Source organism: Hippopotamus amphibius, chromosome 1, assembly GCF_030028045.1.
Source record: "Hippopotamus amphibius kiboko isolate mHipAmp2 chromosome 1, mHipAmp2.hap2, whole genome shotgun sequence".
Taxonomy (NCBI): Eukaryota; Metazoa; Chordata; class Mammalia; order Artiodactyla; family Hippopotamidae; genus Hippopotamus; species Hippopotamus amphibius.
The window spans coordinates 146,206,283-146,218,584 of NC_080186.1; the positions used below are offsets into that span (position 1 = coordinate 146,206,283).

Below are 12,302 nucleotides of genomic sequence, written 5' to 3' on the forward strand. Positions count from 1 at the left end.
TATTGGGTATCTAAAATTAGTCTTAGATTTTCTAGATGATGAAATGACCTCTCTACCGTACCATGTAATTATGAGAATCTATTTAGATGTGTCATTATTTCTTTATAAACTTTAAAAATGAATATAAGCATTCTAGGATCCCAGGCTGATAGGTAAATAGCTAAACCATAGGACGATATAGGATAATAAAAGAAATTAGAACAAATTAATGGGGGATTCAAGCAAGAGTGATAAGGGCTGAGAAAAGATGATATGGGAATGGAATCCTGAGGGATGATATCCTGTGATAGAGTGGTGCTACACGGAAGGGCATTCTAGGTGGATGGAATAGTATGTGCAGAAACGTGGCACTCTGGAAGGCCAGGAGAGGTGAGATGCTGAAATGGAGGACTGACTGTGGTGTGTTCTGCCGTGACATCCTTCTATCATACATTGTCCCCAACTAGGGGAGCAGGGTTAGGGTGTTCTGTGGAAGAGGATGAAAACTGGACCAGGGATGGGCAACTGGCTTAAAGATGGCTTATCCATCAGCTGACCAGGAATGCTAAGGTGGACTGATTAAAAATGTTTTACCTGATACGAAGCAAGCAGACTGGCTTCTTCACTGATTTAGAGACTGGAGTGGTAAACTTTAGCAAAAGGAACCTGCCTAGGTCTTGAGGAAAGCAGTAGAGGATGGCTATTCCCTTACCTTCTCCAAGTCCTGGGGACTCCCCAATTCCAGGCCATGTATTACCTTATAATAAGCTCTCTTTTATAAAGCAGCCTGTGTGAATCTCTTCCTAAGAACCAAAACAGCTTGACTAACATGTCAGGCCACTGATCAAAGAGAAGTAGAAGAGAAGTTAACCTGGAAATTTATTTCTGTGGCAGAGTCAATAGGAGTAACTGAGTTATCAACTGTGAAAGTGGAATTCCCTAAAGAAGTGGACAAGGGTGCTTTCCTTCTTACCAATCATTATTTTTATTAATATATTTTACAAGACTGCAGTTGAAATAATATTAAATACAAATTTTTTTATACAGAAAGTGTAATAAAGTTAAAATAGTTCCTTGTAATTCATAGCATTATTGCAATGCTTACAAAATTTTTGCATAGAGTGTGCAAGGATTGATGTTATTCAAAACAAAACTAAAAAGCTCTTCTTACATCACACCCAAACCCAGAGAAAAACAAAACAAAACCAAATAAAAAAAAATAATCCAAAGGCTGAACTCAAGTGCTTTATGGGAATGGGGTTCCTTTTTCAAAATCTCCACGCGAATAGGACTTTTATGACCTTATCTTTACTGTGAAAAGCACCAGAATCTGGCTTCTCCAGGAGTGCATTTAGCCAGTGCAATGATGGATGGTCCCCTACCTTTTCCTTCTCAAACATGACCTCCTTAGGAAGTGTGTCGTTGCTTCTTTGTGGCCTCAAAAAGAGAGAAACTTGACTGGGGAGGTGGTTAACAGAAGGAAAACTCTGTTGCCCCCTCACCAAACACTGGATGTAAATTAGGTTAGTTTTGTTGTCTACCCCAAATTCAGGTTTGCCAACTCTTCCTTATACTTTGTCAGGATCTCCCCTCTCTATTAGGGAACCTGATTGCTGGCTCTGGTGATGTTAGTTCCATGGGACCCTTTAAAGGTGCCCCTTCCTGATTTGCCATTTGGACACATACACCAGTAAAAGAAAATCCCTGAATGACTTACCCTAAAAGAGGATCTTTGACTTTTTTTTTAGTTCATCCCTTTCCTAAGGTTTAAGGGGTGGCTGAGCCACAGGAGCATGACAGGACCCTGGCTGGCACTGGAGGTGACTGTGTTAGGAGCAGCGCGAGGCTCTGTCCACAGCCCTCCAGGGGATCAGACATGTGCTGTTGAGAAAGCACAGCAAAGCAGGATGGACTCCACCCTCTGCTGCTGTGGTCGCTTAGCTCTGGGTGGGGGAGGTTGACAGCAGGACTTGCGTGCCAGGGCATACTGGTTTAACCTATTTGGATGGTCCCTGGCTGAGCTAATTCTTCAAAACGGTCGTAGGTCTTTTAACTCTTAGAGATCAAACCCTGATCCCTTAGCTTAGAAGATGAAAGTGCTCCAAAGCCGCCAAGTTGTAAGGAACCTCAGAGGCACTCATCTTCTCCCTTAGTCATTGGAATGCCACAAACCTGTGCTGAAACTAGGACACCAGTGTCAAATGTACAGGTTCAAGGTTAAAGGGTGCCACTGTTGCAACAAGAATTGGCAGGTGGGTCCCATTTCCAACTCAGATCAATTGATAGTGACAGCCCAAATGCTTTGGTGAGAAAAAATCTGCACATGGGGAAGGTAGGGTTATGGACCAGTGATGACTGACGAGGTATGGGGTATGGAACTCAAGACATTATCCCAGCCAAAGTGGCCAGCTTGGGTCCTGAATGCCTAGTGCTAATTGAATTCTTGTTAGTCTTATTTTCTTATAGGGAAATAGGGATGATTGAGTTCATTTGTATTTAATTCTTTTCTGGAGTCACCACGAATAAAAGTAGGGAAGAATGATAACCAAATGTCATCAAAGACCTCACCTAAAATAAGATGTTTGTCTTTTAAAGTGAGGTATAGGGGAAGGAGAGGTATGTGAGGAGAAATGCTGATTTGTTTAGCCACAACTATAGATCATTGAGTATTAAAGTTTTCTCTTAAATGTAGGGCTGACAACCCAGGCATCTCCAAATTTGTAAGGACAAGAAGCCTGACTTAGCAAGAATCATAGAGCAAACTATTTTTTTTTGTTGTTCTAGATCCTATTATTCAGGCAGATCTACATCTTCACTCTAGGTATCTGTCTTTCAGTACTGGATGCTGCCACAGATGAGAGACAATAGAAAGAAGGAGATAAAAGTTTTATAGCCTCATCTACCCAAGAAGGACTAGTCTAAAAACTGGTAGGAGCACTTCTTAACAGCTCGAAAAATAGTTTGACATGTTGATGACTTCACAGCATAGTGGCCTGGAGATAGACCTGCATTCCAGCTCTGCCCTTTTCTAGCTAGTGGCTTTGAACGAGTTTCCCAGCCTTTCTAAGCCTCAGTTTCCACATCTGTAAGTTGGAACTATAATGGAACCTAACTCAAAGGACTGATTTGAGGACGAACTAAGTGAATGCACTTATTCAAGCACACTTAGCACAGTGCTCACACACAGTAAGTGTCCAATGAATATTAGTTAATAAAAAATGTTATTATAATTGGAGAAATAGGATCCAACTCTTGCCATGTCTTAGAATAGCCTTTGGGTCCAAGGAGACCTCTTTGACCTTATGCAAAATTCATGGATGTGATTCTTTTTGAAGAGAAGCTTCAGAACTTTGCTCAGATTCTCAAAAGAAACTATGATCCCTCAAATATTAGGACCTCATGAATTCCATGAATATGGGGACTAAAGAAGCACCAGTGTCTTCTTTGTCAACAAATATCATCTTCCCGCCCTCAGACAGTCCTTTGCTATACTGCTCCTGTGTAATCTCATGGATCAGCTTGGGATTTAAAAAACCTGAGCTCTCTCTGATTTCACCAAAATAACCCAAATGTAGAAGTTGGCTGCAAAGACAATGGAAGAAGTGGGACTACTAGATGAGTCTAGCAGTGCAGAGTAGATTTTAGGTAAGACAGATGTTTCCTTCTTTCTTCTCCCAAAGAGGGCATCTTCATGCTTGTTTTATTTATCTGACCTTAGCTAACATTCAGGGATGAAGCAAAATCCCTTCATTCCTTAATGAGGGTGTCCACACGCCTAATGAGGCATTTTGGAACACTATTCTAGTTTCCCATTGTGACAGCTGGCTTTGGACTCTAAAAATACTTCTTGCCTATAGCAACTTTTCCTCTGTTCCATTGCAAACCTCACAGAAGGGGAACTGCTATTACCACTTGTTGGGCAGAAGTTAAGGCGTCAGCATTGCTGTTGCTATGTTTGAGACTGTTTACTGATGGATTTGATAACATCATTAATACTGTTGTGACATCACATCTCCTGTTGCATCCTGTTGAACTGCTCTCTTTTTTTCAAGGAAAGATGCTAATTTCCTACTCCATCAGTATCTATAAAAGGAAGGGGTTGGGTGGGATAAAACCAAAGAAAATAGCCCACAGGTCATGGATCACCCCAAATGGGATGTTTTCTTTTATCCTTGTGCTCTAACAGTACTCAAAATGAGGACCTCCCACAAATAATTCTTTGCTCTTTGCCATTCAGACCTGTCTTGAGAAATTTCAAGGACTCCATTATGAAGAAAGCTTTTAAGAACCATAGAAATCACATAGCTTTTGAAAGTGCTAATGTGGTGTGCTGTGCCTTCTGAAGCAGCGGGCTTCAGAGCACTTTATCTCTTATCGGTGGTTTAGCTTTGTGAATGAGAAATTCAGAGGCAACTGTGTAATTTTAAATTCTGATTACCACAAAGAAAGAGATGCATCTGACATCCCAGTGCAGTAGCTTTGACTATTTTAATGGAAATATGTTGGGACTAGGGGAGCCTTCCACGGAGGAGAAAGTGATGAAAGACCAAAAGAGAGACATTTTATCTTTGAGATAAAAGGCCTGTTTTCTAAGCTTGTTTCTTTTATTATGACTTTTCCCCCCCACCTGCTACTGGGGCACCATGCAAATGTATCATTCTAGGAACTGCTTTGTTTTTCTTTTTGTGCCTAAGATTTTCCAGAGCAGGGGAAAGAGAGGAAAGGGTCTTGTTTACGACTCACTTAAATGAGATTTTTCACCTTTCAGAGAGCCTTAAAAAATAAGGATCAGGTGCTTAAATGGATCTATTTACCTCCTTGGTCCAAACATCAGGCTACCTTTTGCCTAAAATAAACAAAGGCAAGATATTCTTATATAGCTGCTCCTGTGAAGGCCAATTTAATCCTCTTTCAGTTGAATCCAGATAAAATGCTGAAGGACTCCTTTAACTAATGTTGATTGGGGTCTGGTAAATGGTGGGTATTTTTATTTAAGAAAAAAAAAAAAAAAAAAAAAAACACCTTTCCTCCCTAACAGGAATACTCATACTCACAAAGAATCATTACTAACTGACGCTATTTTAACAATACTGAATATGAATATAAAGCCCTGGATGAGCAATATGGGTGCTGACTGAAGGGACACATCTCTGGTAGGAACCTGCCTTATCACACAGAGGCAGTGATGTTGGAATTCAAAATAGGTCTTTTTTGTACTCCTCCTACACCAAAGAAAAAAGACCTGGATCCTTGGAAACAACATCATACTGGCATTAATCTGGTCCCCTCCCCATATCCCAGCAGCAGCGTCATTAAATAATTCTAATTTTTTCATCCTACATATGCTTCAGATGCTCCTTTGCATATTTCTATTTATTGGTCCCACCAACCCTTCAAGCCTGATGTGGTAGCAGGAAATCAAGTTCACTGTGGGTGTGAATAACTGAGGTGATGGATGCCAAAAAGATGGAAGTCAAAAATATTCTTCGGAGGACCAGAGAATGGGCATCTTTCTGGAAATATGGGAAGGTGAGATGGAAACCTCTAGGTAGAGATTGCAGATATAGTCTCTTCTAAATTTAAATCAAAGGACCCCTGCTTCACTTCTTGTCACACAATGATGCTGACTGAAGGAACCCCTTAAATATATTATGGGTCCTAGGAAAAACCTTTTGGCAGATCACAGCTTTCCTCTTCCACTAAACCTTTCCCTAATTCTGTCTTCCCTGTTTCCAAGAATCCTGTGTTTCTCAGACAAGTGGATCTTTTTAACATTCAGTGTAAGGTGGACCATCTTTTCTGTAGCCACGAATTTATATTCCCAAGCACGCATGAAAATGTAGTGCTATCATCTACTTTCTGCCCTGCTGTGTCCAACACAAGTGAGGCTACAAATGACCACTGTGTCAGGAGTAAGCAAACTTTTACTAAAGAACCAGTTAGTAACTACTTTATGTTTTGTGGGCCAAGAGGTCTCTGGCACAGATATTCAACCCTGCTGGTCCAGTATGCAATCAGCCATATGTAATAAGTAAGTGGATGGATGTGGCTGTGTTATAATAAAACTTTATTTACAAAAACAGGTGATGAGTTCCTTTTGGTTTAGGGACCAGAGTTTGTTGACCCCTGTGCTAGAGTCAAGCCTCAAGCAATCTTTGGTCTCTGGTGCTGGACATACAATGAAAATCATCCAAGGGAAAACTGACCTAAAAGTAGTTCAAAGCCAATTCAAGTTTATAGGCTCTGTCTCTTGGGTAACAGAAAGATAAAGCTTCGTATCAAGTTTCCACCTAGACTGATGCCACCAAAAGGGTTTCTGAAAACCTCCATCATACTCTAGTAGTTTCTTAAGAATGAACTCTAACAACTTATTGAACAGATATCCAATAGAACTAGGTGCTAAACATATTTGGAGATCAACTTTTAATTTATGAAACTTTTCTGAAGACTATTAATGTACTAGAACTTCTAGAATATTGAAGATTCATTTAAACTGTTATGCCACCCACTGCTTAATATACTGAGAGATGTGATTGTCTAGAAGATATAGTAAAGATTAGAAAGAATCTCATTTTTATAAATTAAAGGTATCAGATTTTAATGTAAAAGATTTTTTTTCCAGAATTCAGGTAAAACTTTTTCTCATGACCATGGACAGATACTCTAGTTGGAGGAAGTTGGGAGGAGGAAAAACGTACATTGAAGGACTTAATATGCATTTACCGAATTCTGAAGTCCGAACTGAAATACATAATTTAATACACACCAAACTTCCTGCTCATTACCTGGTATGTTATAGTCACTTAGCACAAATGAAAATCAGAATTTTATATCACGTCTGTCCCCATAAGTGCTTGATTTCTATTCTTGGTTGCTATTATTCTTTTAACTCTATTTGTGATCTGAGTACCTTTAGGATTAAATTTTGCAAGTGGGATCACACCAGTCTTTTTTATTGGTATAAAATTCCCAAGGTGTTGATCTCAGACTTTCGTTTAAAGATTAGAACAACATTTAGATGCAAGAGGTTCAGGGAACTTTCCATTTCTTTGTCATCCTTAGAATATATACTTGAGAGGACAAAATGCAAAGATGGTCTGTCTGTTTAAAAACAAACAAACAAAAAACCTTTGTCTTCAGGTATTTAGCCATAAAGGACCGTATAGGCGCTACTGTTGATCTGAAAGATATGGGGCAGATGCTCCCAGTCACCAAGGAGGGCCTTTCCTGGCTTGGAAAAACCCTGGGTATGGGACATGCAGATTCTGGCAGTGTGATCCTACAGGATGTACTGAGCCAGAGCAATTGGGTATCTTTTTATGGTTTTCCTTTTTAGTCCCTAAGCAATCTTACAGTCTCACCCTTAAGCAATCCAGTTCTTCTGTATGGATATCGAGTAGGAGTAACTGGGGGAGCCTGGGGTCCGGGAGCCAGCAGGACCACTGGTCAAGCTAGAACTATCCCTCTTCCCCCCACGTCTAAGTGACTAAACAACACGGAGCTTGCTTTTACCTCCCATGTGTGCAAAACTCTGCCTGATGCTTGGGAGTCAACTCAGAAATACCAAACCTCTTATTCATTTCCTATGGCAAATCTCCCCTCTGAAGAAAAAGTAGAACCCTGTTGAGGGAAAAAAAAATGCCATTCAGGCTTACAAATACGACTTCATTTAGGATTGTGGGGCCACTGCTTGCCAAGTGGCATCCGGGGGCGGGGGTCAAAACCAGTTACGTCTCCCTTCTGGGCTCCTTGGAGTCCACATCTGTCAGCCACTTGGTTAGTCTACCAGATTTAAGATGTCCAGTCATCATTAAACCCTTCCCCTCCAATCACCCAAAATAAACTACAGGTAACAACAAGATAAATAGGATGTGCTTCTCCTTGCTGAGTGCATTGACGTAAGGCATAGGCACATTTCCCCCTCTTTGAACAGAGATGGTGTAATCCCCTGTCCCAGCACAAGAGCTGGCCAGGGTGACCCTGGAGCGTGAAGATGAAAGTGGAGTGATGGGAGGTAGCTGATGGCGGGAATTAGGGAGCTGCTTCCACACATGTGGGAGTGGGTACTGCTGGGCCCCAGGGGACACAGTGATTCTAATAAAGACACCTGACTCAGTCTATATTAATTTTCAGTGAGCATTTCTGGGGTCATGTGGTACTTTAGATCTGTGATTCTTGGGTCACTATTCTTAGAGAAAACAATGGTCAATTTAGGAAAATGAATATCCCAATATTGAAAAAATATTTAAGAAGATTGAAAGCAGAGAGTTTGTGCATGCCTTTAAAAGTAAAAGGCATGCCTCTAAATTACCTACCAACCTCCAGAAACATATTTAAAAATAATTCAGTTCCCAACACTGCTCTTTGATTTCCATCTCCAAAGAGCTTCTCTTGGGGGTAGGGGTTTCACACTCAAGGATTTGGATTGACCTGATCATTTTGGGTAGGAGTCTGTTGATAGAGTCAAGAGAGAGGATGTAACAGATTTTGAGCCATTTTTTCCCCTTTAAATAGAGACATATCGCCCATTTATTCTTTGTCTGTCAGCCCATTGAGTAGTTTCCAGCCGACTGAGGAGCAGCTGTTATCCTATTTTGTGCTGATTTACAGCTCCTGTTTTGACTGTGGGATAATATGTGAGTTTGAAGGAAGTAAGCTAGCAGGAGTTGGTTGAGCCATTCAAACTTTGCTAAAATCCATCCTCCTAATTCATCCAGCTACAAAAGCCCTGATACATTTGGCTGCAAAAGTAGCACTGCCATGTTGAGTTCCTCTGGCTGACTTGTACAGCCCTGCCCCATCCCTGATTGAAGAGGGAGAAACTGGCCAGCTTCAGGAAAGCTAAAAAAGGAACGGGTCTCAGCCGTTGGCTGTGACTTGCAAATTCCCGCCATCACTGCCTTGTAATGAAGCTACAGGAGAAGACAGGCTGTGCCTCAGATATAGAGGTGGATATTCACCAAGTGCCAATACACTGTGATTCTGCGGGGTTTGGGGAATACTGGGCATGGATTAGTGTTTCGATTTTATCATGTACATGGTGGGGTTGGGATGGCAATGACAGTGGATATCACAGGGTCACCCATGGTTCCTTTTGTACTGAAACCTCATTTTATATGGAGGATATATATATATTTATTTATATATATTTATATATATTTATATCCACCCACACACGCAAACACACTCACGCACACACACACACACACATACACACACACACACAAAAGGTCTTTGATAGGCTTTCTGTGTTCTAGTAAAAATAGCTGGCAGCCAGGGTCTAAAGCCGAAAAAGGCCTGGATGCTGCCGACAACGTCCACTATGCATCGTCTCTCACAGGCAGACACTCGTGTTTATCTGACAAGTGGAACCAGTTCCTGCCTGGGACAGGAATAATCTCCCGTTGGCGCAGACGCAGATCTCGAAGACCTTCTGCCTCGTTCCCGTGGGTGTGTAGGATCCATGAGGCAGCCTAGGTAGTTTGATTTTCGCAGCATCTAACTTAATCTAAAGAGAGCAAACAGGAAGGAAGAGTTAGAGCCTGTTATTTACCCTCTCGACATTCCGAAACAGCGGATGAATGTTCAGTTGAAATCAAACGAGCACCTACTATGTGTTTAGTATTGTCGGCACTGGGAATTCAGGGATGAACAAGACAGCTAAAGTCTCTGCCCTCCCAGAAGCTTGTATTCTAGCCAGACAACATTGCACTGGCAACGTCATGTATACATTGGGATTTCGTAAAAGTGTATCATGTAGAATGTGAATGGATTCCCAGAGTGAAGTAAATTTGGAAATGACAGGGCAACAATTTTCTTTATTATGGGACTTCTCAGGCCCTAAATACATCTATGTGCGTGATGCAGCTTCAAGAATATGCAGCACTTCTGGTCTTAAATGATTGTCAGGATTATAATTGATTCCTCCAGGGTCCAGATTCTGATAGCTATAAACTGTATCTGTTATGTAGTCACTACTTCTAAGTGTGTGTGGTTTGGAATCTGCAGCTGTCTGCAGAGACAGTTTTGATAATTGAAAGCTCTGACTAGCTCTTTTTTTTTTTTTTTTTTTGTTTCCTCCAAATTTGCTTTATGTAATTGGATATAAATTAATGAACAAAAATTTAAGCAAGGTACATGTAACAATTTAACAGAACCTGATCATCTAATTTCCTTCAATTTTTCTCAGAGTCATCATGGGGCTAATAAAAAAATTAACCAACATGGATACTCCTATAGTTGAATGTCAAATCTTTAAGTGCTTACAACATACTAAATTCTTCTATAATGCAATTATGAAGAACCCTTCAAGAGACTTGTGTCTTGTATGTAGAAAGTGTTAAAGTCAAATATTCAACTCAATATAAAATAATAAGAAACATTTCTGATTTGTTAAGGTTGAGATTGCTTCTCCTTTTGCTAATGAATGATTTTTTAGCTGTAATATCACTGAGCTGAACAAATATGTCACCTTCGAGTACATAAGGAAAAATAAACACATGCTAAATGGATAAAACATTACAACTACATCTTTACCAGACCATCTCTACCTCTAACACTTCAGAAGCTTAGAGATGCAGAGTGTTCTTACATTAACTGCAAGAAAAAGATAAAGGAGAAATTCCTTCTTTTTTGAGATAACAACTATGAAGTCATGTGGTTATACAAATTCTGCATCTGTGTGCAAAACATGAAACACATTTATCTTAATTCTTCCTGCTTAGAACTGTCAGTCAACTAGCAGGACTTTCCTTCCAAGAAACAGACTGAGATGTGTTTTATATAATTTCAATAACCTCAGCACTACAACAAGAAGAGATGCAGTATCCTTTTGCTATGGTTCAAGACAACAGGGAAGGAGGGCACAGGAAAGAATAAATCAGAATTGTTACAACTGAGAAACTTTTCTCAGTTTAACCATGGTGCCACTTTCATTTTTACATAAGCATGGTGGCATAATTCAAGCTCAATAAATCAGAACTCAATATTTAAAATTTACCTTGACTTTTTAATTATCACCATATGAACAACCAAAATAATTAGAATACATAAGAAAGGGTAATATTAAACCCCACTTTACTAGAGTTGGTTTCTTGACACATTAACTCATTTTTTAATAGAAAAGGGATAGTGCATCTCAGTTTGCTTACAAGCTAGGAGATCACTTTGAATTCTGCACTTCCTAACTGCAAACAGATATAGCACTTATAACAGGTTATAAATAAACTGGTTTTCAAGCATAGAGCCAGCCCCAACAATAATAATACACTATTTAAAAAGACCTAAGGCAATGAATTCCATTTCCAATGGAAAAAAAGAACTGTGCAAACAAGCTTAAAACTACTTTTTTTGTGCCAGTGTTATAAAATGTAGCTTTTAATAAAACCTTGACCCAAATGCCAGCAACTTCAGAAAAGAATTTGGGTGGGGGGAAGAAGTTATTTCATTTAGGAAAAACAACCACTATCTTTTTCCTAATCTTCGACATACACAATTTAAACATATAAGCTGCTGTAACACTTTACACAATTCCTATGTACTGGAGCAATAACAAGATCTAAATACAATTATATTTTTGAACACTGGGTCAAGGCTTTACATAAAAATACCATCCTACTTTTCCCCCTAAGTTTCTAAAATATCACATACTTTTCCCCAACATCTGCAGCCATTCAGGAATTTTTAGGAAACTTTTGTGCATGATCTTAATTCCTAATCCCTGGCTCTTTGGGCTCAGTGACAAAAGATCAAAACCACCAAAAATGATGGTTCACTTGAAGTCAGATGAGAGACCCTGGCTCAATTAGTCTCGTAGGACGAAAGCAGTGCTGCATCAACTGGCTCCATGCAGGAGGGGCACGTGAAGGATCTCATCAACCAGTCATCTATACAGTCCAGGTGATAGATGTGCATGCACGGCAGAAATCGAATTGGGTCCCCATAAACAAAGTCCATCATACAGATCTCACACTCCCGGATCTTTTTTTCTGATCCATCTCTTCCAGGGTCATAAACTCCTTTAGGCAGATGCTGTATAAGGCCTATTCTTTGAGCTATCCTAATTTGTTCCTCTTCAGTCAGCTGAGTTGCCAGGCGAGTCTGGCTAGGTGTTGGATGATAGACCGGAACTGGAACTTGTTCCTGATATGGCGGCGGCGGCTCCTGATCCGGCTCCGTCCCCTCGCCAAAGCTAGCCCTGTCGGACTGAGACTCGTGAAGCAAGGAGATGTCATCCGAAGTGGGGGACTTGAGGCAGTTCCCCATCTTCCGGGGCTGCGGTGTGTGATCTGTGCGATGTTTTGACAGTCTTGACTAGCTCTTTT

General features: G+C 40.4%; 2 protein-coding genes across 2 annotated transcripts in view; both read right to left on the reverse strand.

The window, feature by feature from the left end:
* Positions 1-991: 991 nt before the first annotated feature.
* The window catches only part of SGCD (sarcoglycan delta), a 415,004-nt gene continuing 403,693 nt past the window's right edge, over positions 992-12,302 (reverse strand). Inside the window, exon 8 of the mRNA XM_057730163.1 lies at positions 992-9,487. Within this exon, the coding sequence (XP_057586146.1) occupies positions 9,314-9,487 (174 nt within the window). The 3' untranslated portion in view covers positions 992-9,313. The remainder of the gene's footprint in view (positions 9,488-12,302) is intronic.
* Positions 10,055-12,282, reverse strand: LOC130850676 (RING finger protein 11-like). The gene has a single exon (XM_057730164.1). The coding sequence runs from the start codon at positions 12,241-12,243 to the stop codon at positions 11,779-11,781; it is 465 nt and encodes a 154-aa protein (XP_057586147.1). The 5' UTR covers positions 12,244-12,282; the 3' UTR covers positions 10,055-11,778.

Coding starts and splice junctions, on each gene's coding strand:
- LOC130850676 (XM_057730164.1), bottom strand. CDS start 12,243: ATGGGGAACTGCCTCAAGTCCCCCACTTCGGATGACATCTCCTTGCTT.